Below are 25850 nucleotides of genomic sequence, written 5' to 3'. Positions count from 1 at the left end.
AAATATGCCTACCTCTGGATCTATATGTGTAGGTTAACTATTGCTACAATGTTGTGTAATAATCACACAATTTCAGTGGCATGCAACAGTATTTAACTTATGTGCCTGTTGAGGTAGGCTGTGGGTTTTGCTGATCTAGACTGGGCCAGCCTTGGGTGGTTCTGCTCCATGAGCCTTTCTTTTTCTTCTTGGCACTAGTAGGCTAGTCTGAAAATGATCTTCTCATGGTGATGGTAGAAAAGAAGAGAGTGAAACCAATCATAGAAGTACTTTTCAAACCATGGGTTAGTCATGCCCATGATACTCCATTGCAAAACAAATCACATTGTCAAGTTGAGGTGTGCTCCTGGTGCAGGTGGGTAAGGAAATGAATATATGAATAACAATGTTCACTAACACATAGTGCTTTGGAAATGAGCGACAAACATGTTTACATATGGCTTTTTCTAAGTGAAAATGAAACTTTAGGGATTAGAGTCTAGTATTGCTATTTCTCCTATGAGGCAGAGAGCTAAATTCACTTCTGGTGACAGGAGTTGCTGGTTGAGACACTGTATGAATTTACTTGCACACAATTTAGGGTTCAAATGAAACTGTCATTTTAGTCAAATAAGGGTGGTCAAGCTCACAGCACTACCTAAAAGGCAACTGGAGCCCCTCCAATTTGCAGGTTTGTGAAAAGTTCCTCTGAACTACTCACTGAAGATCCCCCCATTTATAAGCAACTGCTCACTCTATTCAAGTGGTAATGAATGTGCAAATGCTGGCCAGAACTTAATTACGAGACTAAAAGAGTATACTTCAAAGAAGAGCTAATATAAAAACACAGTGAGACACCTGTCATGTGATGGATTGATAAATTACATGGATTTATGTTATACTATAAAACTGTCTCTCCCTTTAGTGAAACAATCCAGATACCTCCAACTCTGCCACTCTCTACCCCCACTTTCTACTTATATTCATATGTTCTAGTAAAACAGTAAAATAAAGCCATAATGCTTTGTACACAAATTACTGATGATTAAGTCGCATTAAATACAAATCACTATACACATGAAGCAAAGCAACAGCCATACATATGAAGCTAGCATTTGTTTCTTGAGAACTAATAAGGAATTATAGATAAATAATTAAGGCAGGTAAACCGTTTATTTTTCTAGTTATTGAGCTGTATTTCAGTAATCTATTGCTATGTAACAAATTATACTCAAAATTAATCGTGTTAAACAACAAGCACTTATTATTTTATAGTGTTAGAAGTTCAGAAGTTTAGAAAAAGGCTTAGCTGGGTAGTTCTGGCTCTCCTTAGGTCTTGGTCAAAAGATCAGCTGAAGTTGCAATTATCTGAAGACTTGACTGGAGGCTGGAAAATCTGCTTCCAAGATGGCTCCCTTAGATGGCTGGCAAGTTGGTGCTTATTAGCAAAATACCTCAGTTCCTTGACAGGTAGATTTCTCAATAGGGCTGCCTGGGTGTCTTCATGGCATGGGAATGGACTTTTCCCAGTGTCAGTGGTCAAAGAGAGATCAAAGTGGAAGCCACAGTGTATTTTGTGACCTAGCCTTGGTCATTTCTAAGCTTTTTTGGCTATACCAAGGATGAGACTGGTACTCCATCTCAACATTGTGCAAGTGCATGACCCTGAGTGTGAATACCTCCTTAAATTTTTTTCCCTAGATACATTGATTGCCTCACCTTAATCCTGGCCCCAGGTTATACAAATCATCTGTATTCAGCATCGGAGGGAACTGTATAAGGGTGTGAATAGTAGGAGGCACAAACATTGGGGCTCATCTTGGAGGCTGGCCACCACAAGAGTTAAGCACCTACCTAAGATTCTGAGTGATGAGAAAGAACTTCCACTGGCTCGATGGTTCTCAACTTTGCTGAACATGTGAATCATCTGAGAGTGCTGATGCCTGTGCCTCACTCCTCAGACATTCTGATTTAATTAAACTGAAGTGTGACAGCCATGGTATTTAAGAAAAAGACATAATCTCCAAATAACTCTGCACAAGATATTCTCATGTGCAGTCAGGGATAAGCATACTGCAAGTGAACTAAAGTTTCCTTTTGAGACTAAAGTCCACACAGAATTTGCCTATCACTATCTGTCAACAACATCTGTTTTTCCCTCCTGGAGCAGGGAGTGTGGGAAGGTTTCAAGAGACGAGGAGGATTAGTCATTTATTTCCTCACAAACTGTTGCTGAATACAGAACACGTCTGGCTGACTAGGTTTCTTCTCTGACACCTGCACATTCTGCTTCAACTGTTCTGTAAAAGATTGGTGGGAGCAGGGTTAATTAATCAGTGCTGATCTGATTTGAGGCTATTTCTCTTTTTCAAAACAGATCAAAACAGGCAGGTTAAATGAACAGGAAAGTCCCCAGATGAAAAAGAGAAAAACAGGAATTAGATGAGTAGGGTTGGACGCAGGCTGCCTGTTTACTTACAAAACAGTTTGGTACCAGTTTGATGGACATACACACGAAGGCACTCAGATGAGACCACTCTTGGCTAATATAATTTTAGAGGCCTGTGGAATTTTATATCTTCTAGGTTACTTGGTTGTTGGCTAATTATCTCTTTGATCCCTCTTCATCCTGGTCCACATGGCAGGAGTCTGGGCTGAACATGGTGGGAAGACAGTGAAGGAGGATTGAAAATGTGGTTCCTGTGCAAAGTATTCTGTTTTCTGTCCATGAAAATAAACAACAGAATTCCAATATGAAGACTAACAATACTTCTCCATTACTTGGCAGCCTCGTTAGAACTTTTACATATTCTTTTTCCTGTAATGATTATCTTAGGGAATGCAACAAAGCCCCAGGATTTTGGCAAAGAGTTTACAATGTTGATAGATGTTCAAATAAGAGGATCAGGCATAGGCATACACTTGAAACCATTGTTGTCCCTCTCTCAGAGAATTTAAATGAAAATACTGTATTTTTTTGATGATGGCAGCCTAATGTGTACTTCTTACATAAGCAAGAAAACCACTACAAATTGCGTTGAGTGTGAACATGACATATCCTCTCACTCTTGGTTAAGCTTCAGGCATTTGGAGATGAAGGGGGGTGAGTTGCTGGGAAAACAGGCCACTCACTTCTGACTTCCATTTCAGCTGCAGCAAAGGCGTGGCTGAAGGGCGACTATATTAATAAAGCACAATGTCTACCTTCTCAATAAGATTCCAGCAGAGTTCTGCCATGGGGCAAAGTCTCACGAGACTAGAGGGTCTCCATCTCATGATAAGGCAGATCACTTTCGTTGGGCTCTTGAATGCAAGTGTACTTGATAGGAGGGGGTGGTGGCTTGAAAGGTGGAGGTCTTTCCATGCTAGGAACAAAATATTGGTCTTTCAGTGCTAAGAATGTAAGGCAGTGTTATGCACACACACACAGACATGCGTCGTTTCTTTAAAGGAGAACACAGATTGATGAGAAAGAGACATACCTTCCCAGTTCTTTCAGCATTTTTGCTGGCATAACCCTGTGCTTGTTAGTCCTGTCAGCCATTTGAACCTCATGATGTTACTATTAGTTAATATTTAGATGGTACTTTGTAGTTTGCAAAGCATTTTTGTCATAACATTATTTACTTTGTGTGCAGGAGATGCATCACCATCTACAGATAAAACTGAGGTTCAGAGGTTTTAAACAACTTGCTCAAGAGAACCAGACTGACAATTCAAGTCTTTTCACCATAACTGATACTCTGCATGAAAACTGCCTCCTAATAGAAGAAATGTTTCTCTTATGTGGATTAAAATTTTCCTCCCAAGACTAAATCTTAAAATTCTAGGATTTAAGACTGAAGCTTTTCATATAGCCTCTTTGCTAACCCTGGCCCCAGCCTTTGCCCAAACACTCACTATGTACTGTGGGGATATGGTAGAGATGGGAAGTAAAGCTCTTCTCAATCCCTGAGTACTGGCTAGATAATGCCTAAATCCCTTTTGTTTGAATCAGTGAACATTCTTAAAGCCATCTTTGCACAAAGCACTATTTTATGTTAGTGCAAGTCATCTCTTTTTCTGAAATGCGTTAAAGAGCCAAGTTAGTGTGGAATTTAGCTATACAAATGCTCTAGCTATCTTGATATCAGGAAACAGAAATATATCTGTGAACATCTTTATGTCCATCACTCAAACACCTCCATGCCCTGGCAATCCATAGCCTCTTAGGAGAGATAAATAGTGGGTGGTGGGGGAAGGAGGATGGAGAGATTGATTCTCATCTCTATATAAAACAAACACTTGAATACAGAACAATTTAAAAAATCAATTCAGATTTTCAGATTTCATTTGTTCATTTAATATAAAGCTCTCTAATCCCTGTTACCCAATTTTCAGATGCTTTAATGGAGACTTCATATGTATTAATAGGTAGGTACAATTCTACAAAATGTGCACTTTTGTTTTACTTTTGTTTTTTGGAGGAATTATGAGTTTCTCAAGGTCATGTGGTGGCCAAATTGTAGTCCTTGGAAAATAACCCAGAATTTCTAACTTCTGGTTTAGTGTTGTATTCACCACTCCCTGTATGTGGTTGTAGAGTCTTCAAGGATACTCTGCAAAAGGTAGAAAAGCATATGGCAAGATGGTTAATGTTATCTTAGAGTGGTAGTAAGACCAGTGGAAGATCAGCTCTGGGTACTGGGGTCTCTTCCAATGACGGCCCAATCCAGACTGACTCAAAATAGCAAGTCAGAAAAATGAGGCTTAACCTTATGTACCATTTCAGCCTGCTGATTGGAGAAGGGTTTTGGAAAATATTTCAACAAGACAACAACGAGTAACCCAATGCTTACTTTCTTTTCTGCTTGGGAAAAAAGGAAAAGGGCAGTAAAGCCCACTGTAGTGAAAAAGTGGCTGGAAATCTCTTAAAATTATCTTTCTCACTCAATTTCACACTTGAGCATCTAGGACCAGTGGAGACTAGGCAGTTCAAAGATACATGAAAATGAAAAAATAATGAAGATTAAAAGAAAAATCAGTTTTAGTTTTGAGGGGAGGTAAGGCTCAGTTCTCATTTCATGTCCACAGACTTGCTCTATCTGATGAATGTTACAGCCTGACTAGGCCAATGCAGAGAGGGATACTGAGTCAGGAGTTGTGTATTTAATCCCAACTGTGTGATGCTGGGAAAGCTATATAATCTCTCTGAGCTTCTGTGAGCCTTATTTCTTCATTAAAATATGGGAGGAGCTTCACAGAGTAATAATATATTGTACTGATGAATATTTTACAATGAAAAGTTGTCAGTTCCTACATGTGTTAATATTATACTCACATTTCTTTTTGGTATTGACACCATTTTCTCACACCAAGACCAAACAATATTATGCAGCAAAAGAGTAAAGCTGCTACAATCACTGGCCAGGACATTCCATCTTTGGGCTTACTGACCACAATACCTGAAAAGGGCATAAAGAAAGATGAACTTTAATCCCAAATTTTGGCTTTTGGAAAACAGGATTAATTAAACTATTTCTCCTACGTGAAACATATTTTCTTCAAAGGCCATGGGGATTCTCATTGGCTATGATCATACTCTGGAAGTGGGCATGTCTATGCCTTGTTACCTACACGAGGTGATAACTTTTAAGAGTTAATGATGTATCCTATCAGAAAATTTCCATGGATATATATATAAGCATACATATGTACCATGAATATATACCTCTTTTATTACAATTGGGGGCATATTATACACACTATTCTGTCCATGGCTTCTTTTTCATTTTTTCACTATTTTAGGTTCAGGGGTACATGTGAAGTTTGTTATATAGGTAAATTACTTGCTGTGGGGATTTGGTGTACAGATTATTTTGTCACCCAGGTAATCAACATAGTGCCTGATAGGTAGGTTTTTTTTGTTTTTTGTTTTTTGTTTTTTTTAATCTTTACCCTCCTCTCGCCTTCAGAAGGCCTCAGTGTTTGTTGTTCTCTTCTTTGTGTCCATATGTACTTAATGTTTAGTTCCCACTTATTAGTGAGAACATGCTGTATTTGGTTTTCTATTCCTGTGTTAGTTTGCTTAGGATAATGGTCTCCAGTTCCATCCATGTTGTTGCAGATAATATTATCTCATTCTTTTTTATGGCTTCATAGTATTCCATGGTGTATATGTACCATGTTTTCTTTATCCAGTCACTGTGGATGGGTGTTTAGGTTAGTTCCATGTCTTTGCTATTGTGAATAGTGCTGTGATGAACATATGTGTTCATCTGTCTTTATGGTTGAACAATTTATATTCCCTTGGGTATATATCCAATATAATAAGATTGTTGGTTCAAGTAGTAATTTTTTTTTAAGGCGTTTGAGCAGTAGCCAAACTGCTTTCCACAATGGCTGAACTAATTTACATTCCCACCGGCAGTGTATAAGCGTTCCCTTTTCTTCACAATCTCACCTGCATCAGTTTCTTTCTTTCTTTCTTTTTTTTTTTTTTTTTTACTTTTTAGTAATAGCCATTCTAACTTATGTGAGATGGTATCTCATTGTGGTTTTAATTTGCATTTCTCTAGGGATTAGTGATTTTGAGCTTTTAAACTAATCTAAGAATGTAAAAACCATTTTACATTTTTAACATTTTACATTTTACATGTTTTTAAAGAATAAGAGGCCAAAAGATGTACACCTGGCCTCTTTTTCTTAAAAAACATTCTTGGAATACTTTCCATAGCACTGCACAGAGATTTATCTCATTCTATTAAATGACTGAATAGTTCAATGGATATACCAGTTTATTTAATTTATCTCACAATGTTAGATGGTTAAATTGTTTCCAGACTTTGTTATTGCTAATGATACTCCAGTGAAATTTCTTATACATGATTGATAGTTCTTTAGGTACTTCGATTACATAGATCATTTGGGCAAAAAGCTATCTGGATTGGTTTTCTTTCCTTGTCTCAACTAGGTAGTAAACTGCTTGTGAGTGAAGCAAGTATTTAAATTTCTTTAATTTCCCCATTTTTATTACACTGCTTGTCATACAGCAAAATCTCAAAAAATACAGGTCAAAGAACTATATTTAATATTTGCTATCACATCTTTTCTGTGTTTGTACAAAGCCTGGACTGAAACCATGTGATGTTATCATGTTAGCATTTGTTAGAGTGTTGAAGACTTTTCCCTTTCATACAACATACATCCAGGGATTCGAGGTCTTCCTGATTCTCACCCCTGTCAAAGTAGAAACTGAGGGTTCCCCGGAGACCCATGTAGTCCAATAATACATAATCATGTGATACATTGTATATACAGATGACTAGAAGGTTTACATAGTTCAAACCACTAGAGTAGCATGATCATGAAAGAGACAATTGGTCAACTCAGGTCTAGACAAAGTTCTGTTTCACACAAGTCAAAATTTACTAAGCTCCACCGTGGTAATAGGGTGAGATATAATATTTTACCTCCAAAGTTTTAGATAAAGGAAAGAACAAAAGGTTTTATTTTTCCATAAGTTATTGGGGTACAGGTAGTATTTGATTACACGAGTAAGTTCTTTAGTGGCTATTTATGAGATTATGGTGCACCCATCACCCAAGCAGTATACACTGCACCATATTTGTAGTCTTTCATCTGTCACCCCCTCCCACTCTTCCCTTCAAGTCCCCAAAGTCCATTGTGTCATTCTTATGTCTTTGTGTCCTCATAGCTTAGCTTCCCACATATCAGTGAGAATGTACAATGTTTGGTTTTTCATTCCTGAGTTACATCACTTAGAATAGTAGTCTCCAATCTCATCCAGGTCACTGCAAATGCTGTTGATTCATTCCTTTTTTTATGGCTATGTAGTTTTCCATAGTGTGTGTGTGTGTATATATATATATATGTGTGTGTGTGTATGTGTGTGTGTGTGTGTATATATATATATGTAAAAAAACAGTTTCTTTATCCACTCATTGATTGATGGGCATTTGGGTTGGTTCCACAATTTTGCAATTGTGAATTGTGCTGCTATAAACATGCATGGGCAAGTATCTTTTTTGAATAATGACTTCTTTTCCTCTGGGCAGATATCCAGTAGTGGGATTGCTGGATCAAATGATAGCTTAGTTCTTTAAGGAATCTCCACACTGTTTTCTATAGTGACTGTACTACTTTACATCCCCACTAGCAGTGTAGAAGCATTCCTTGTTCACCACATCCATGCCAACATCTACTGTTTTTTTATTTTTTTGGTTATGGCCATTCTTACAGGACTAAGGTGGTATCTCATTGTTGTTTTGATTTGCATTTCCCTGATTATTAGTAATGTTGAACATTTTTTCATATGTTTGTTAGCCATTTGTATATCTTTTGAGAATTGTGTATTCATGTCCTTAGCACACTTTTTGATCGGGTTGTTTGCTTTTTTCTTACTAATTTGTTTGAGTTAGTTGTAAATTCTGGATAGTAGTCCTTGGTCAGATGTATAGATTGTGATGGTTTTCTCTCACTCTGTGGGTTGTCTGTTTACTCTGATTACTGTTTCTTTTGTCATGGAAAAGCTCTTTAGTTTAATTATGTCCCAGCTATTTATCTTTGTTTTTATTGCATTTGCTTTGGGTTCTTGGTCATGAAATCCTTGCCTCAGCCCATGTCTAGAAGAATTTTTCCAATGTTATCTTTTAGAATTTTTATAGTTTCAGGTCTTAGGTTTAAGTCCTTAATCCATCTTGAGTTGATTTTTGTATAAGGTGAGAGATGAGGATCCGGTTTAATTCTCCTACATGTGGCTTGCCAATTATCCCAGCACCATTTATTGAAAATGGTGTCCTTTCCCCACTTTATGTTTTTGTTTTCTTTGTTGAAGATCAGTTGGCTGTAAGTAGTTGGGTTTATTCTGTTCCATTGGTCTTTGTGTCTATTTTATACCAGTACCATGCTGTTTTGATGGCTATGGCTTTATAGTATAGTTGGAAATCAGATGTGTGATGCCTCCAGATTTCTTCTTTTTACTTAGTCTTGCTTTGGCTATGTGGGCTCTTTTTTGGTTCCATATGAATTTTAGAATTGTTTTCTCTAATTCTGCAAAGAATGATGGTGGTATTCTGATGGGGATTGCATTGAATTTGTAGTTTGCTTTTGGCAGTATGGTCATTTTCACAATATTGGTTCTACTCATCCATCAGCATGGGATGTGTTTCCATTTGTTTGTGTCATCTATGATTTATCTCATCAGTGTTTTGTAGTTTTTCTTTTAGAGGTCTTTTGAATCCCGTGTTAGGATATTCTTAAGTATTTTATTTTATTTTTTGCAGCTATTGTAAAAGGGGTTGAGTCCTTGATTTGATTCTCTGCTTGGTCGCTGTTGGTGTATAGATGAGCTACTGATTTGTGTACATTAATCTTGTATTCGGAAATTTTGCTGAATTCTTTTATCAGTTCTAGGAGCTTTCTAGAGGAGTCCTTAGGGTTTTCAAGGTAAACAATCATCATCATCAAACAGTGACAGTTTGATTTCCTCTTTACTGACTTAGATGCCCTTTATTTCTTTCTCTGGTCTGATTGCTTTGGCTAGGACTTCCATTACTACATTGAAGAGGAGTGGTGAGAGTGGGCATTCTTGTCTTGCTCTAGTTCTCAGATGGAATGCTTTCATCTTTTTCCCATTCAGTATTATGTTGGCTGTGGGTTTGTCATAGATGGCTTTTATTACATTAAGGTATGTCCCTTGTATGCCAATTTTGCTGAGTTTTAATCATAAAGGGATGCTGGATTTTGTTGAACTTTTTTTTGTATCAATTGAGGTGATCATGTGATTTTTGTTTTTAATTCTGTTTATGTGGTGTATCACATTTATTGGCTTGTGTGTGTTAAACCATCCCTGCATCCCTGGTATGAAACCCACTTGATCATGGTGGGTTATCTTTTTGATATGTTGTTGAATTTGGTTAGCTAGTTTTTTTTTTTTTTTTTTTAAAGGATTTTAGCATCTATGTTCAGAAAAATCTGTAGTTTTCTTTTTTGGTTATGTCCTTTCCTGGTTTTGGTGTCAGGGTGGGGCTGGCTTCATAGAATGAATTAGGAAGGGTTCCTTCTTTCTCTATCTTGTGGAATAGTGTCAGTAGGATTGGTACCAATTCTTTTTTGAATGTCTGGTAGAATTCTGCTGTGAATCCATCTGGTCCTAGACTTTCTTTTGTTGGTAATTTGTTTTTTTTGAGATGGAGTCTCAGTCTGTCACCCAGGCTGGAGTGCAATGGTACAATCATGGCTCACTGCAACCTCTGCTGCCCAGGTTCAAGCAATTCTCCTGCTTCAGCCTACCAAGTAGCTGGGATTATAGGCACCTGCCACTGCACCTGGCTAATTTTTGTATTTTTAGTAGAGACGGGTTTTCACCATCTTGGCCAGACTGGTCTTGAACTCCTGACCTCATGATCCACTGGCTTCGGCCTCCCAACGTGCTGGGATTACAGGCATGAGCCACTGAGCTTGGCCCTTGTTGGTAATTTTTAAATTGCCATTTCAATGTCACTGCTTGTTATTGGTCTATTCGGAGTATCTAATTTTTCCTGATTTAAGCTAGGTGTGTTGTATTTTCCCAGAAATTTATCCATGTCTTCTAGGTTTTCTAGTTTATGTGCATAAAGGTGTTCATAATAGCCTTGAATGATCTTCTGTATTCTCTCTGCGGTGTCGGTTGTAATATCTCTCATTTCGTTTCTTAATGAGGTTATTTGGATATTCTCTCTTCTTTTATTGGTTAATCTTGCTAATGGTCTATGCATTTTATTTACCTTTTCAAAGAACCAGTTTTTGTTTCATTTATCTTTTGTATTTTTGTTGTTGTTTCAATTATATTGTGCTCTGATCTTGGTTATTTCCTTTCTACTGCTGGATTTGGGTTCAGTTTGTTCTTGTTTCTCTAGTTCCTTGAGGTGTGACCTTAGATCGTCTGTTTGCACTCTTTTAGATTTTTGATGTAGGTGTTTAGGGCTGTGAACTTTCCTCTTAGGACCACCTTTGCTGTATCCCAGAGGTTTGATAGGTTGTGTCATTACTGTAATTCAGTTTGAAGAATTTTTAAATTTCCATCTTGATTTCATTTTTGACCCAATGCTCATTCAGGAGTAGGTTATTTGATTTCCATGTATTTGCGTGGTTTTGAAGGTTCCTTTTGGAATTGATTTCCAGTTTTGTTCCACTGTCGTCTGACAGAGTGCTTGATATAATTTCAGTTTTCTTTAATTTATTGAGGCTTATTTTATGGCCTATCATACGGTCTATCTTGGAGAAAGTTCCATGCACTTTTGAATAGAATGTATATTTTGCAGTTGTTGGATGAAATGTTATGCATATGTCTGTTAAGCCCATTTTTCCAACGTATAGTTTAAATCTGTTGTTTCTTTGTTGATTTTCGGTCTTGATGACCGGTCTAGTGTTGTCAGTGGAGTACTGAAGTCCCCCACTATTATTTTGTTGCTGTCTATCTCATTTCTTAGGTCTATTAGTAATTGTTTTATAAATTTGGGAGCTCCAATGTTAGGTGGATATATGTTTAGGATTGTGATATTTTCCTGTTATATAAGGTATTTTACCATGATATACTGTCCCTCTTTGTCTTTCTTAACCACTGTTGCTTTAAAGTTTGTTTTGTCTGATATGAGAATAGCTACCTCTGCTCACTTTTGGTGTCCATTGGCATGAAATGCCTTTTTCCACCCCTTTACTTTAAGTTTATATGAGTCCTTATGTGTTAGGTGAGTCTCCTGAAGGCAGCAAATAGTTGATGGGTGAGTTCTTATCCATTCTGCGGTTCTGTATCTTTTAAGTGGAATATTTAGGCCATTTACATTCAAAGGTAGTATTGAAATACGAGGTACCAGTGCTTTCATCATGCTCTTTGTTATCTGTGTACTTCGGATTTTTGTTTTTGCCTTTTAACTTGTATTTTTGTTTTATAGGTCTTGTGTGATTTATGCTTAAAGAGGTTCTGTTTTGATGTGTTTCTAGGACTTGTTTCAAGATTTAGAGCTCCTTTTAGCAGTTCTTGTAGTGGTGGTTTGGTGAAATTCTCTCAGGACTTGTTTGTGTGAAAACAACTGTATCTTTCCTTCATATATGATGCTTAATTTCATTGGATACAAAATTCTTGGCTAAAAATTCTTTTGCTTGAGGAAGTTGAAGATAGGTCCCCAATCCTTTATAGCTTGTAGGGTTTCTACTGAGAAATCTGTTGTTAATCTGATAGATTTTCCTCTGTAGGTTACCTGGTGCTTCCATCTCACAGCTCTGAGGATTCTTTCTTTTGTCTTAACTTTGGATAACCTGATGACAACGTGCCTTGGCGAAGATATTTTTGCAATGAATTTCCCAGGTGTTCTTTGTACTTCTTGTATTTGCATGTCTAGGGCCGTCACAAAGCTGGGGAAGTTTTCCTTGATTATACCCCAAGTATGTTTTCCAGGCTTTTAGCATTCTTTTCTTCCTCCGGTACACTGATTATTCATAGGTTCAGTTGTTTAACATAATCCCAGACTTTTGGGGGCTTTGTTCATATTTTCTTATTCTTTTTTCTTTGTCTTTGTTGGATGGGGTGAATTTGAAGATCTTGTTTTTGAGCTCTGAATTTTTTTCTTCTACTTGTTCAATTCTATCACTGAGACTTTTGAGAGCATTTCACATTCCTAAAAGTGTGTCTAACGTTTCCTGAATTTTTGGGTTTTTTTCTTTACTATTTCCAGAAATATTTCTCCCTTCACTTCTTGTGTCATATTTTGGATTTCTTTGGACTGGTCTTCACCTTTCTCTGGTCCCTCTCTGATTAACTTAATAACTAACCTCCTGAATTCTTTTTCAGATAAATCAGGGATTTCTTCTTGGTTTGGATCCATTGCTGGTGAACTAGTATGATTGTTTTGGGGGGTGTTGAAGAGCCTTGTTTTGTCGTATTACCAGGGTTGGTTTTCTGGTTCCTTCTCATTTGGGCAGGCTCCATCACAGGGAAAGTCTAGGGCTGAAGGCTGTTGTTCAGATTATTTTGTCCCACTGGGTGTTCCCTTGATGTAGGTGCTCTGCCTTTTCCTATGGATGTGGCTTCCTGGGAGCCAAACGGCAGTGATTGTTGTCTCTCCTCTGGGTCTAGCCAACCAGCGAGTCTGCCTGGCTCCAGGGTGGTACTGGAGGTTGTCTGCATAGAGTCCTGTGATATGAACCATCTATGGGTCTCTCAGCCATGGATACCAGTGCCTGTTTTGGTGGAGGTGGCAGAGGGTGCAATGGACTCCATGAGGGTCCTTACCTTTGGTGGTTTAATCCTTTGTTTTTGTGCCGGTTGGCCGCCTGCTAGGAGGTGGAGCTCTCCAGAAAGCATCAGCTATAGTAGTCTGGAGAGGGACTGGTGGTGGGCAGGGCCTTAGAACTCCCAATATTATATGCCCGTTGTCTTCCACTACTAGGTTGGATAGGGAAGGACCATCAGGTCGAGGCAGGGCTAGGCATGTCTGAGCTCAGACTCTTCTTGGGCAGGTCTTGCTGCCACTGCTATTGGGGATGGGGGTGAGATTCCCAGGTCACTGGAGTTGTGTACCTAGGAGAATTATGGCTGCCTTTGCTGATTCATGCAGGTTGTCAGGAAAGAGGGGGAAAGCCGGCAGTCACAGGCTTCATCGAGCTCCCGTGCAAACTGAAGGGCCAGTCTCACTCCCACTGTGCTCCCTACCCTGCCAACAGCCCCGAGTCTGTTTCCAGGTGGAGGATGAGACGGGCTTGAAAATTTGTGTGAGGCTATCCACCTCCCAGAGTATTTGAGGTGTCTCCTGGGTGCTACAGAAGCAGTTTGTTTCCTTCAGAGGGTCTGGGGGTTTTCTTGGGATTGCTGGTTTGTTCTTGCAGTTGATCTGGAGCTAAAATTCACAATGCAAGACTGCATGCTGCAGAGGTGCAATCTAGTCCTGCTTCCTGTCTGCCATGATCGCTCATTTTTGCCAAACAAAAAATTTTAAAGAGGTCTTACATCAATGCCTACATTTTTTTTTTCCCAACCAAATATAGAAAATGAGACCACTGCTGTCACAATGGAAGTGGAAAAGCGGAACTCCACTCCTGACCCATCTCTAAACTAGACAGCTCTTTAAGGCACCAATATCTTAAAATCTTTGTAGTACCTCACTTTGCAGCTTTATTGCCATGACGTGTGCAAGATGATGCTCCAGTGATCAGAAGACTGTATGACCTTTGATACAAAATGAGATGAGTACCTAGGTGTTGTGTTCACTAGTCAAGTGAACACCCCTGAAGTTGATTATGCTTGTGAACTTACAATCATGACCTTCATTAGGAAGGTCCTAACTTTATTGAATCTTTTGCTCTCTCATGATATAAAAGAGGGATTACATTTTGCATGACAATATTATATTAGTTGAATTATAGGAGTACGCTTTGTTCCAATGATTTCTTTCTCAGACTATGTTTTCATAGACCTGAAATGTTTTTTGCTACTTTTCACCTGGATAATTCTTATTTATTTTTCTCAGATTTTAATTTAAGTATCATATCCTCATAGAGTCCTGTCCTATCCTCCAATTAAAATCAGGACTTCCTGTTTGACTCCGACAACACCTTATCATAGTACTTGTCAAAAATAAATTTATTTGTGATTATTTATTTACTATACATGATCCCTAATAGATTATGATCTTCAAAAAGCCAGTGTTTTCACTGTATATCCAACAACTGGCATAGTGCCTGGCAAATGGTAAGTACTTGAGAAATATTTGTTGAGGGAATAAAGCATAAAATCCCCCAAAATAGGACAAATGACTTACCAGTGATATGGACGTGATTAGTTTTCGTAGATCCATTGGCAGTTGTGGGGACTTCTGAAAATGCTCTGGTTGTTCTGGTAAAGACATTGTCTAGGAATATAATGGGGATATATGGACAAGACATCTCAACTTGATCAAGTGGTATAAAATCATGACTGGGTTTCATATGCTATTTGAAAGAACTCAATTTAAATTGTCTAAGTATCCCTTAAATATTATGTGTAAAGTTTATTAAGAACCAATTTATCGCAAGGCTGGGATCCTGAGATTTGTCTAACAATTGCCAAAGGAATAAAATTTCCTATTAGTTGAAAAAAAAATTCCTATTAATTGAAAAAAATATCCTATTGGTTGAAAATAGGAAAATTTCCTATTGGTTGAAAAAAAAATAAAAAAGAAGCTCCATACTTCCAAACAACAAAATGATGTCTGCTAAAGAATCTCCATGAGAAATGTAAGTGGTACAGAAAAAGGCCAGAGCTGGGGATCACGGATAAGTGAGGCTCTAATCCTATTCTCTTGGTATGAGAGGTTCAGCTGATCAAAGTACTGATCCTTCTCCACATCAATGTGTTTGATAAGGTTAATAAAAATTCCTTTGCAACGTTAGACTAGACAAATCCATGCTGACTAATTATTCTATTTGCCAATAAAATACTGAAATACATTTTTCATAGATATAACTAGTAAAACATGCTATTACGTAGATTTTTTTGAAATAAAATGTATAAAAATCTAAGGCTTGGTCTCTATCATCTTTGAATGGCTGAAAAGAATTTTGATTCAATTCACTGTAATTTTCATCATCAAGATGTACTTTTATATATCTATCTGAGGCTGGCTTCTTATCAGTTCTTGTTTTTACACCTGTGTCCAAATAAAGCTGATCACTACCTTCAGTGTCTCTAAATCTCCCCCAAGTACTCACCATGAAATGTTGAGCCTGCACCAGAGGTGGATGAACTGTATGTTTCACTAGGTATCCGTGAAAATGCTAAAGGAAGAAGATATCAGAAGAGTTAACCTATATATGACTAGTTATTCTATTATCTCTTCTTGACTGCTAATTTAAATGAATAATTATAAAAAAGGATATTAATGAATACTCAAAGCAAAATCATTAAACTGTTCCATAGCACACACTAGAATGTCTTCAAACAAAGTGGGAGTTGAAGGGATTCTTGCGGTTCCGATGTCCATATGGAAAGAAAACACTAGAAGGGGTTCCTCTAGCCAGAGTGTGTCATGCTCATTCCATAGATGAGCCAAAAAAATGGAAGAGAATGAAGGTCCAGGTGTGTTATGGTGGCATTTAGTCAAGGAAAGCTGCCAACAGGACTTTGAGGACCTTGCTAGAACATGCATAAGGGAAGAAAACATTTTGTACTTGTGGGTCTGCTGACAGTCTTGCTGAACTGAGAAAACGAAACGTGTCAGCAGTGAATTATCAGACCCCTGTGGTCACAGGCCTTGTCAGCTGCTGAGTGAGTCCTTTTGAAGCATTTAGAGGCAAACCTTCCCCTTGAGTGGATGGCAGCAAACTCAGACAGCACATATGGCTTTTGAAATAGATCTAACCACTCATTTTGTTTATTGCCCCGTCTCTGGCAAGAAAGATTCGCTCCTTGGCAGGCACCACATATCTGTATTTGATAAAAGGCCTGCAGTGTAATGTAAAGTAAAATAACTACAGTAATGCATGGTTGTAATCAGTACAAATATATTACATCCATTCATTTAAAATATTAGTATACATGATGTTCGTAGTTAAAAGCTTTCTTGTATGTCAAGACCAAATCAAATGAGCAAAACCAAAATAAAACAAACCATACCCTCAGCCCTCCCCTTTCCTTGTTTCTCCTTAGATGCCAATAGCAGCTGCAGTTGCTGACAGAGATGTGTGATCAGGCCCTCCAGAAGAGGTGAGCGTCCATTCTTTAGGACTTGATTACAGGACAATTGGTCATAGCTATTTCCATTTGGGGTCACCTGAGAAGTAAGAGTAGTTTCATACACAGCTTTTTCAGAGTCTGAGTTCAGGGAGATGTTCTTATTTTCAGTATAACTCTCTGATCCTGCATACGTGATCTTTATTAAAATTTTTTGTTCTAGACAGAATACCAAGGCCTATTGATGATGATGGGCTAAGCATTTTTTAATGATTATACCATTAGCCAAAATTTGATTTCCAAAGAACAATAACTAACTGAAAAACAATTGGGACCAGGCCTGTATTTAGGTAAAAGTATGAAAAGGCAGTTAACCTTGTAGTTTTTTTGCCCAATATGGTATGGTGACTCCTTTAATTTCTTACTTTCTAAACTTGATGTCTTTATTTTGCATCTCATCAAAGTATGTTTGCAAGAAAGAATGGGATAAATTAATTTACGCTAAAATCTAAACAGCTGAATAAGTGCTATCCATTTAAGGAAAATGGGTATTTAAAAATATTTTCCATTTCATGTCTATTATCAGTGAGTCAATGTAGAACATTTTGTAATGGTTAGTGAATGTGTGGACACTAATAGTTTTCAGCAAGTATACAGTGCCAGGCTTTTCTGGTCAATATTGATTTTTCCCAAGCAAAATAACCTAACATAACACAATTTCAGGAGATGGTGATACCATCAGCACAATTACAAATTACAAACATTACAACACTTAAAAGTATGTAATTTTCTTTTTGTAATTTCATAAAACTTCTTTTTGGACTTTTACTAACTTTCCCAATTTTAAAAGACCCCTCAAAATTAATTAAAAAATTAAAAAACATAAGCCACTTTGGAAAAGTAGGGAGTTATTTTTCTAATTTTGACTTTGAAGTTTTTTGTTTTTGTTTTTAATCTGTTAACAACAGGTAGTGGGAAGTATGGTGAGAGAGATGAAGAAAATGGAGTTTCCTGTTGATGGATTCCACATGTCTGAAAATACTTAAATACATAAAGGTAAACTTTCAAGACCAGAAATGTATTATAAAAAATAGTCTTTCATCAAGGTGAAGAGATGAACAATTCTGGTATCACTTGCTCCTGCAGGAGAGAACATCCTGAAGAATGCTTGTTTATAGAATCCTCTGTAAGACACAGTTGGCTACTTCTAGTGATTCATCTTTTGATGAAACAATACTTTCTTGAATGCTTACCCACTCTATCATTTAGAAATCTAATTTTCAGAATGTGAAAATTTGGCTAATTTGTATGCCCTTTTAAAGTCTTCTTGGGAGTCTCAGCAGAATTATGTTACTATTGTTTCTCTTTTTTTTGAGATAGAGTTTCGCTCTTGTTACCTAGGCTGGAGTGCAATGGTGCGATCTCACTCACTGCAACCTCCGCCTTCCGGGTTCAAGTGATTCTCCCACCTCAGCCTGCCAAGTAGCTGGGATTACAGGTATGTGCCACCACGCCCGGCTGATTTTGTATTTTTAGTAGACGCGGGGTTTCTCCATGTTGGTCAGGCTGGTCTCAAGCTCCTGACCCCAGGGGATCCGCCTGCCTCGGCCTCCTAAAGTGCCAGGATTACATGCTTGAGCCACCGCACCCGGCCGCTATTGTCTTTGAATTGACTGAAATGTTCTGTGTACTTCAAGGCAACATCATGTTCATTAACTGCATGAGGTAATTCTCCTTTAAATCCTTTGAGTACACATTTTCACAAATCCACAAACAAACGCTACTTTGACATTTGGATGACAAACACTAGCTTGACTGATAAACTTCTCTACAGCACCAATATCTGCTGAAAATATGAACTTGGATACTGTGTTACTGGAGCTTCTCAAGTAAATTATTATATCCTTCCTTGAGCATAATATCAAGTTCTTCCACAATTTCTTTAAATTTCATTTTTTGGTAAAGCTTTTTCAACAAAGACACTATGTTGGGCAGCATACTATTCTACCGTAAATGGATACTTCTCTCGAAGTTAACAGGTTCAACTTCAATAATAAAATATTTTTCCTTCAGTTGCAATAACCTCTTTGGCATTCACCTGTGACAAGTTTATAGTTGTCAATCATATTATGACACATTAGGCATCTTTTCCCATGGTAGGAAAATCTACTTAGTGTCATATCAAAGTCCATTTTTATTAAAGTTTGGCATCTTCCTTTAATAAAACCACAGATAAATTGTTATCTTTGCAGGGTTCTTGATGCAAACTGAACTTTTCTGGAATTCTTGCATCATTTCTACATGCACAGCAGACTTTCCTTAAGGCATTCTGAGTTCTTCTGCTTTTAATTGTGTCCTTGAACAACAGTATAGGTGGCAAACAATATCCAGAGGTGCAAGGCCTGGCCACAGGAATCTTGATAATCTTGATTTTTCATCTCATCTTCCTTTTCAAGGTGAATATGTACTGGGCCAGCACCACCTCTGCCACCCAGGTGCACACACTGGTGCTAGCTTCTGTGCCCACTTTTGCCATGTCCACCTGGTCCACAAATATGGCCTTCATACTCTTGTTGACAAAGATGACACTCACAAGCTTTGGAAGCATGGGGCTTGTGCCTTAACCATGGGGAAACCCATGAAGCTCCCAGAAATTTGTGCAGGCGTGCCTGACTTTATTGCACATCACAGACACAGATACTGCTTTATTTATTTATTTGTTTATTTTTTTTACAAATTGAAGGTTTGTGGCAACCCTGTGTCAAGCAAGTCTATAGGTGCCATTTTTCCAACAGCATGTGCTCAATTCATGTCTTTTCATGTCTTTGTGCCACATTTTGGTAATTCTTGCAATATTTCAAACTTTCATATTATTGTTATATCTATTATAGTAATCTGTGATCAGGGATCTTAGATGTTACCATTGAAATTGTTTTGAGGCACCGCAAACTGCACCCATAGAAGATGGAGAACTTAATTGATAAATGTTGTGTGTGTTCTGACTGCTTCACTTACTGGTGGTTCTCCCATTTCTCTTCCTCTCCTTGGGCCACTTTTTTTTTTCTTTAATCTGAGACAAAACAATATTGAAATTCAGCCAATTAATAATCCTAAAATAGCCTCTAAGTGTTCAAAGGAAAGGAAGAGAAGCACGTTTCTCACTTTAAATCAAATGTTAGAAATAATTAAGCTTAGTGAGGAAGGTATGTCAAAAGCTGAGACAGGCTCAAAGCTAGGCCTTTTGGGCCAAATCGTTAGCCAAGTTGTGAATGCAAAGAAAAAGTTCTTGAAGGCAACTAAAAGTGTCACCTCAGGGAACACATAAATGATAACACTGCTGATATGGAGAAAATTCGAGAACATGTGGTGTTTGGTTTTCTGTTCCTGCATTAGTTTGCTGAAAATAACAGGTTCCAACTCCATCCATGTCCCTGCAAAGGACAAGATCTCATTCCTTTTTATGACTGTATAGTATTCCATGGTGTATATGTATTACATTTTCTTTATCCAGTCTATTATTGATGGGTATTTAGGTTGATTCCATGTCTTTGCTATTGTGAACAGTGCTGCAATAAACATACTTGTGCATGTGTCTTGAATAATAGAATGATTTATATTCCTTTGGGTATACACTCAGTAATGGGATTGCTGGGTTGAATGATATTTCTAGGTCTTTGAGGAATTGTCACAATGTCTTCCACAATTTACACTTCCGCCAACAGCGTAAAAGCATTCCTTTTTCTCCACACCCTCACCAGAATCTGTTGTTTTTTGACTATTTAGTAATAGACATTCTGACTGAGATGATATCTCATTGTGGTTTTGATTTGCCTTTCTCTAATGATCAGTGATGTTGAGCTTTTTTTTTTTCATGTTTCTAACCACATGCATATCTTCTTTTGAGAACTGTCTGTTCATGTCCTTTGCCCACTTTTTAATGGGGTTGTTTGTTTTTTGCTTGTAAATTATTTATAGATGCTGGCTATTATACCTTTTTCAGACGGATAGATGGCAAAAATTTTATTCCATTCTGTAGGTTGTCTGTTTGCTCTGTTGATAGTTTCTTTTGCTGTGCATAAGCTTCTTAGTTTAATTAAATCCCATTTGTCAATTTTTGTTTTTGTTGCAAATGCTTGTGGCATCTTAATCATGAATGCCTATCCTATATCCTGAATGGTATAGCCTAGCTTTTCTTCTAGGACTTTTATAGTTTTGGGTGTAAGTCTTTAATCCATCTTGAATTGATTTTTGTATATGGTGTAAGGAAGGGGTCTAGTTTCAATTTTCTGCATATGGCTAGCCATTTCTCTCAGCACAATTTATTAAATAGGGAATCCTTTTCTCATTGCATGTTTTTGCTGGGTTTGTCAAAGATTAGATAGTTGTAGGTGTGTGGTCTTATTTCTGGGTTCTCTATTCTGTTCTATTCGTCTGTGTGTCTGTTCTTGTACCAGTAGAATGTTGTTTTGGTTACTATAGCCCTGCAGTATAGTTTGAAGTCGGGTAGCATGATGTCTCCAACTTTGTTCTTTTTGCTTAGGGTTGCCTTGGCTGTTTGGGATCTTTTTTTGATTCCATACGAATTTTAAAATAGTTCTTTTCCAATTCTGTGAAGAATGTCAATGGCAGTTTAATGGAAATAGCATTGAATCTTTAAATTGCTTTGGACAGTATGGGCATTTTCATGATACTGATTCTTCCTATCCATGTGTATGGAATGTTTTTCCATTTGTGTCATCTCTGATTTCTTTGAGCAGTGGCTTGTAGTTCTCCTTGAAGAGGCTCTTCACTTCCTTTGTTAGCTGCATTCCTAGGTATTTTATTCTTTTTTGTGGTAGTTGTGAATGGGAATTCATTCATGATTTGACCGTCAGCTTGCCTGTTGTTGGTGTATAGGATTGCCAGCAATTTTTGCACATTCATTTTGTATCCTGAGATTTTGCTGAAGTGGCTTATCAGCTTAAGAAACTTTTGGGCTGAGACAATGTGATTTCCTAGATAAAGAATCATGTCATCTGCAGACAAAGATAGTTTTCACATCTTCCTTTACTCCTATTTAAATATGCTTTATTTCTTTCTCTTGCCTGACTGCCCTGGCCAGAGCTTCCAATACTATGTTGAATAGAAATGCTGAGAGAGGGCAACCCTGTACTGGTTTTCAAGGGGAATGCTTCCTGATTTTGCCCATTCAGCATGATACTGGCTGTGGCTTTGTCATATAAGGTTCTTATTATTTTGAGGTATGTTCCTTCAATCCCTAGTTTATTGAGAATTTTTAACACGAAGGGATGTTAAATTTTAATGAAGGTCTTTTCCGCATCTTTTGAGATAATCATGTGCTTTCTGTCTTTAGTTCTGTTTATGTGATGAATAACTTTTATTAATTAGTGTATGTAGAACCAGTCTTGAATCCTGGGAATGAAACCAACTTGATCATGGTGGATAAGCTTTTTGATGTGCTGCTGAGTTTGGTTTGCTAGTATTTTGTCGAGGATATTTGCATTGATGTTCATCAAGGATATTGGTCTGAAATTTTCTTTTTTTGTTGTATCTCTGCCAGGTTTTGGTGTCAGGATGATGCTGGCCTCATGGAATGAGTTAGGAAGCATTTCCTTCTTTTAAATTTTTTAGAATGGTTTCAGTAGGAATGGTACCAGTTCTTCTTTGTTCCTCTTGTAGAATCCAGCTGTGAATCCATATAATCCTGGGATTATTTTGGTTGGTAGATTATTAATTCCTGTCTCAATTTCAAAACTTGTTATTGGTCTATTCAGGGATTCAGTTTCTTCCTGGTTCAGTCTTCAGAGGGTGTATATGCCTAGGAATTTATCAATTTCTTCTAGAGTTTTTAGTTTATTTGCAGAGAGGTGTCCATAGTACTCTTTAATGATTGTTTGTATTTCTGTGGGGTCAGTGGTAATATCTCCCTTATAATTTCTGATTGTGTTTGATTCTTCTCTCTTTTCTTCTTTATTAGTCTAGCTAGTGGTATATCTATTATATTAATCTTTTTGAAAAAACCAGCTCCTAGATTGGCTCATTTATTGAAAGGTTTTTTTGTGTCTCTGTCTCCTTCATTTCAGCTCCAATCTTGGTTATTTCTTGTCTTCTGCTAGCTTTGGGGTTCGTTTGCTCCTGGTTCTCTAGTTCTTTTAGTTGTGATGTTAGTTGTTAACTTGAGATCTTTCTAGCTTTTTGATGTGAGCATTTAGTGCTATCAATTTCCTTCTTAGCACTGCTTTAGCTGTGTCCCAGGGATTCTGGTACGTTGTATTGTTGTTCTCAGTTTCAAAGAACTTCTTGATTTCTGCCTTGATTTCATTATTAACCTGAAAGTCATTCAGGAGCAGATTGTTCAATTTTTATGTAGTTGTATGGTTTTGAGTGAATTTCTTAATCTTGAGTTCTTATTTGATTTTGCTGTAGTCTGAGAGACTTGGTTATGATTTCCATTCTTTTGCATTTACTGAGGAGTGTTTTGTTCCTGATTATCTGATCAATTTTAGAGGAAGTGTCATGAGGTGGTGAGAAGAATGTATACTCTGTTGTTTTTGGGTAAAGAGTTCTGTAGATATTTATCAGGTCCACTTGATCCAGAGCTGAGTTCAAGTCCTGAATGTCTGTTGATTTTTGTCTTGATGATCTGTCTAATATTGTCACATGGGTGTTAAAGTCTCCCACTATTATTGCATGAGGGTCTAAGTCTCTTTGAGGGTCTCTAAGAACTTGCTTTATGAATCTGAGTGCTCCTGTATTGTGTGCATATATATTTAGGATAATTAGGTCTTCTTGTTGAATCAAACCATTTACTATTACCTAATGCTTTTCTTTGTCTTTTTTTAATCTTTGTTGGTTTAAAGCATGTATTGTCAGACACTAAGAATGCAACCTCTTCTCTTTCTGGTTTTCAATTTGTTTGGCAAATTTCCCTCCATCACTTTATTTTGAGCCTATGTGTGTCTCTGCATGTGAGATGGGTCTCTTGAAGACAACATACACATGGGTCTTTGTTCTTTATCCAGCTTGCCATTCTGTGTCTTTTAATTGTGGCATTTAGCCCATTTACATTTAAGATTAGTATTGTTATGTGTGGATTTGATCCTGCAATCATGATGCTAGCTCGTTATTTTTCAGACTTGTTTATATGGTTGCTTCATAATGTCACTGGCCTGTATACTTCAGTGTTTTTTTGTAGTGGCTGATAATGGTCTTTCCTTTCCATTTTTAGTGCTTCCTTCAGGACCTCTTATAAAGCAGATCTGGTGGTAATGAATTCTCTCAGCATTTGCTTGTATGAAAAGGATCTTATTTCTTCTTCATGTATGAAACTTAGTTTGGCCAGATATCAAATTCGGGGTTGAAAATTATTTTTTATGAATGTTGAATATAGGCTCTCAATCTCTTCTGGATTGTAGGATTTCTGTTGAGAGTTCCACTGTTAGTCTGATGGGCTTCCCCTTTGTAGGCAACCTGGCCTTTTTCTCTGGCTGCCCTTACCATTTTTTTCTTTCATTTGACCTTGGAGAATCTGATGATTATGTGTCTTGGGGATGATCTTCTCATGGAGTATCTTACTGGGGGCCTCCGTATTTCCTGAAATTGAATGTTGGCCTGTATTGCTAGGTTGGTGAAGTTCTCCTGGATGATATCCTGAAGTATGTTTTCCAAGTTGGTTCCATTCTTGTCTCGTTCAGGTACCCCAATCAGTCATAGATTCAGTCTGTTTACATAATCCCATATTTCTCAGATGTTTTGTTCATTTCTTTTCACTGTTTTCAGTTTTTGTTGACCTGTCTTATTTCAGAAAGACAATCTTCAAGCTCTGAGATTCTTGCCTCCATTTGGTCTATTCTGCTATTAAAGCTTGTGATTGCATTGTGAAGTTCTTGTAGTATGTTTTTCAGCTCTATCAGGTTGATTATGTTACTCTCTATACTGGCTATTTTGGCTGTCAGCTCCTGCATTGTTTTATCATGATTCTTAGCTTCTTTCCATTGGGTTGCAACATGCTCCTTTAGCTCAGTGAACTTCATTTTTATCCACACCCTGAAGACTACTTCCATCATTTCAGCGATCTCAGCCTCAGCCCAGATCTGAACCATTGCTGGGCAGGTGTTGCAATTATTTGGAGGAAAGGGAGCATTTGTTTTTTCTTTTCTTTTCTTTTCTTTTTTTGTGCTAATTCTTTCTCATCTTTGTGGGCTTATCTGCCTCTGATCTTTGAGTTTGCTGACCTTTGGATTTTTTTTTGTGTTTTGTTGTTGCTGTTGTGTTTTATTTGTTTTTCTTTGAACAGTATGGGCACTCTTCTGTAGGGCTGCTGTGGTTTGCTGTAGGTCTGCCCCACACCCTAGTCACATTGGTTTTTCCAGTACCTGGAGGTATCATCAGTGAAGGTTGTGAAACAGCAAATATGGCCACCTGCCCATTCCTCTGAAAGCTCTGTCCCAGGGGGGTACTGACCTGTTGCTGGCCTGAACGTGCCTGTAGGAGGCAGATGGAGTTTCCAGTTGTAAGATCTCACCCAGTCAAGAGGAATAGAATCAGAGACCTGCTTAAAGATGCAGTCTGGCTGCATTTTGGTAGAGCAGCTGTGCTGTGTTGGGAATCCCTTCAGCCCCCAACTGATTTGGGCTCTTCAAGGCCCACAGCCTGAACCTGCTAAGGTGCCCAAACAGCAAATGTCTGCCCCACCTACTGGGCACTCTGTCCTAGGAAGAAATTAGAACTCTGTTGGCCATAGAACATGGGTGGGGCTGGCCGAAGGCCCTGGCTGGGAGGACCCACCCAGTGAGGAGGAATGGATCCGGGTCTGTTTAAAGAAGCAGTCTGGTCATGCCTCAACAAAACAGCCATGCTGGGGAACTGTGCTGTGGAACTGCCTCTGCTCTGTTCAGTTTGGACTTTCCAATGCCTGCAGGCTAGAAGGGCTGAGTCATCCAAACAACGAAGATGATGACCCACCCCTCCCATGGGGCACTCTGTCCCAGGGAGACATCAGAGTTCTGTCCATAGAATATAGCTGGGTGGGGGTGGCTGGAGGCCCTAGCTGTGAGGTCCTGCCCAGTGAAGAGGAATGGATCAGGGTTATGGCTATTGTTTTGGCTGGCTTCATAGTATTTCATTGAGTTATCCTATTTGCCATTTCTTATTACTGAACATATTTTTCACCCTCTTAATATCCTCT

At 38.0% G+C, this 25850-nt stretch overlaps 1 protein-coding gene across 3 annotated transcripts in view; it reads right to left on the bottom strand.

Moving 5' to 3' along the window:
* Nucleotides 1–1133: 1133 nt before the first annotated feature.
* The window catches only part of CD96 (CD96 molecule), a 108464-nt gene continuing 83747 nt past the window's right edge, over nucleotides 1134–25850 (bottom strand). For 2 of the 3 annotated variants that reach the window (XM_030940831.1, XM_030940826.1), the window contains 4 exons: nucleotides 15703–15768; nucleotides 14775–14864; nucleotides 5300–5423; nucleotides 1134–3344 (listed from right to left, as the gene is read on the bottom strand). In XM_030940831.1, the coding sequence (XP_030796691.1) occupies nucleotides 3236–3344; nucleotides 5300–5423; nucleotides 14775–14864; nucleotides 15703–15768 (389 nt within the window). In that variant the 3' untranslated portion in view covers nucleotides 1134–3235. Of the gene's footprint in view, nucleotides 3345–4374; nucleotides 4578–5299; nucleotides 5424–14774; nucleotides 14865–15702; nucleotides 15769–25850 lie in introns of those variants that run through there. The other variant, XM_030940822.1, reaches the window with a different exon arrangement.

This window comes from Rhinopithecus roxellana, chromosome 1, assembly GCF_007565055.1.
Source record: "Rhinopithecus roxellana isolate Shanxi Qingling chromosome 1, ASM756505v1, whole genome shotgun sequence".
Classification (NCBI taxonomy): Eukaryota; Metazoa; Chordata; class Mammalia; order Primates; family Cercopithecidae; genus Rhinopithecus; species Rhinopithecus roxellana.
The sequence above is the reverse complement of the archived record's forward strand: the minus strand, read 5'-3'. Positions and strand labels throughout refer to the sequence as shown.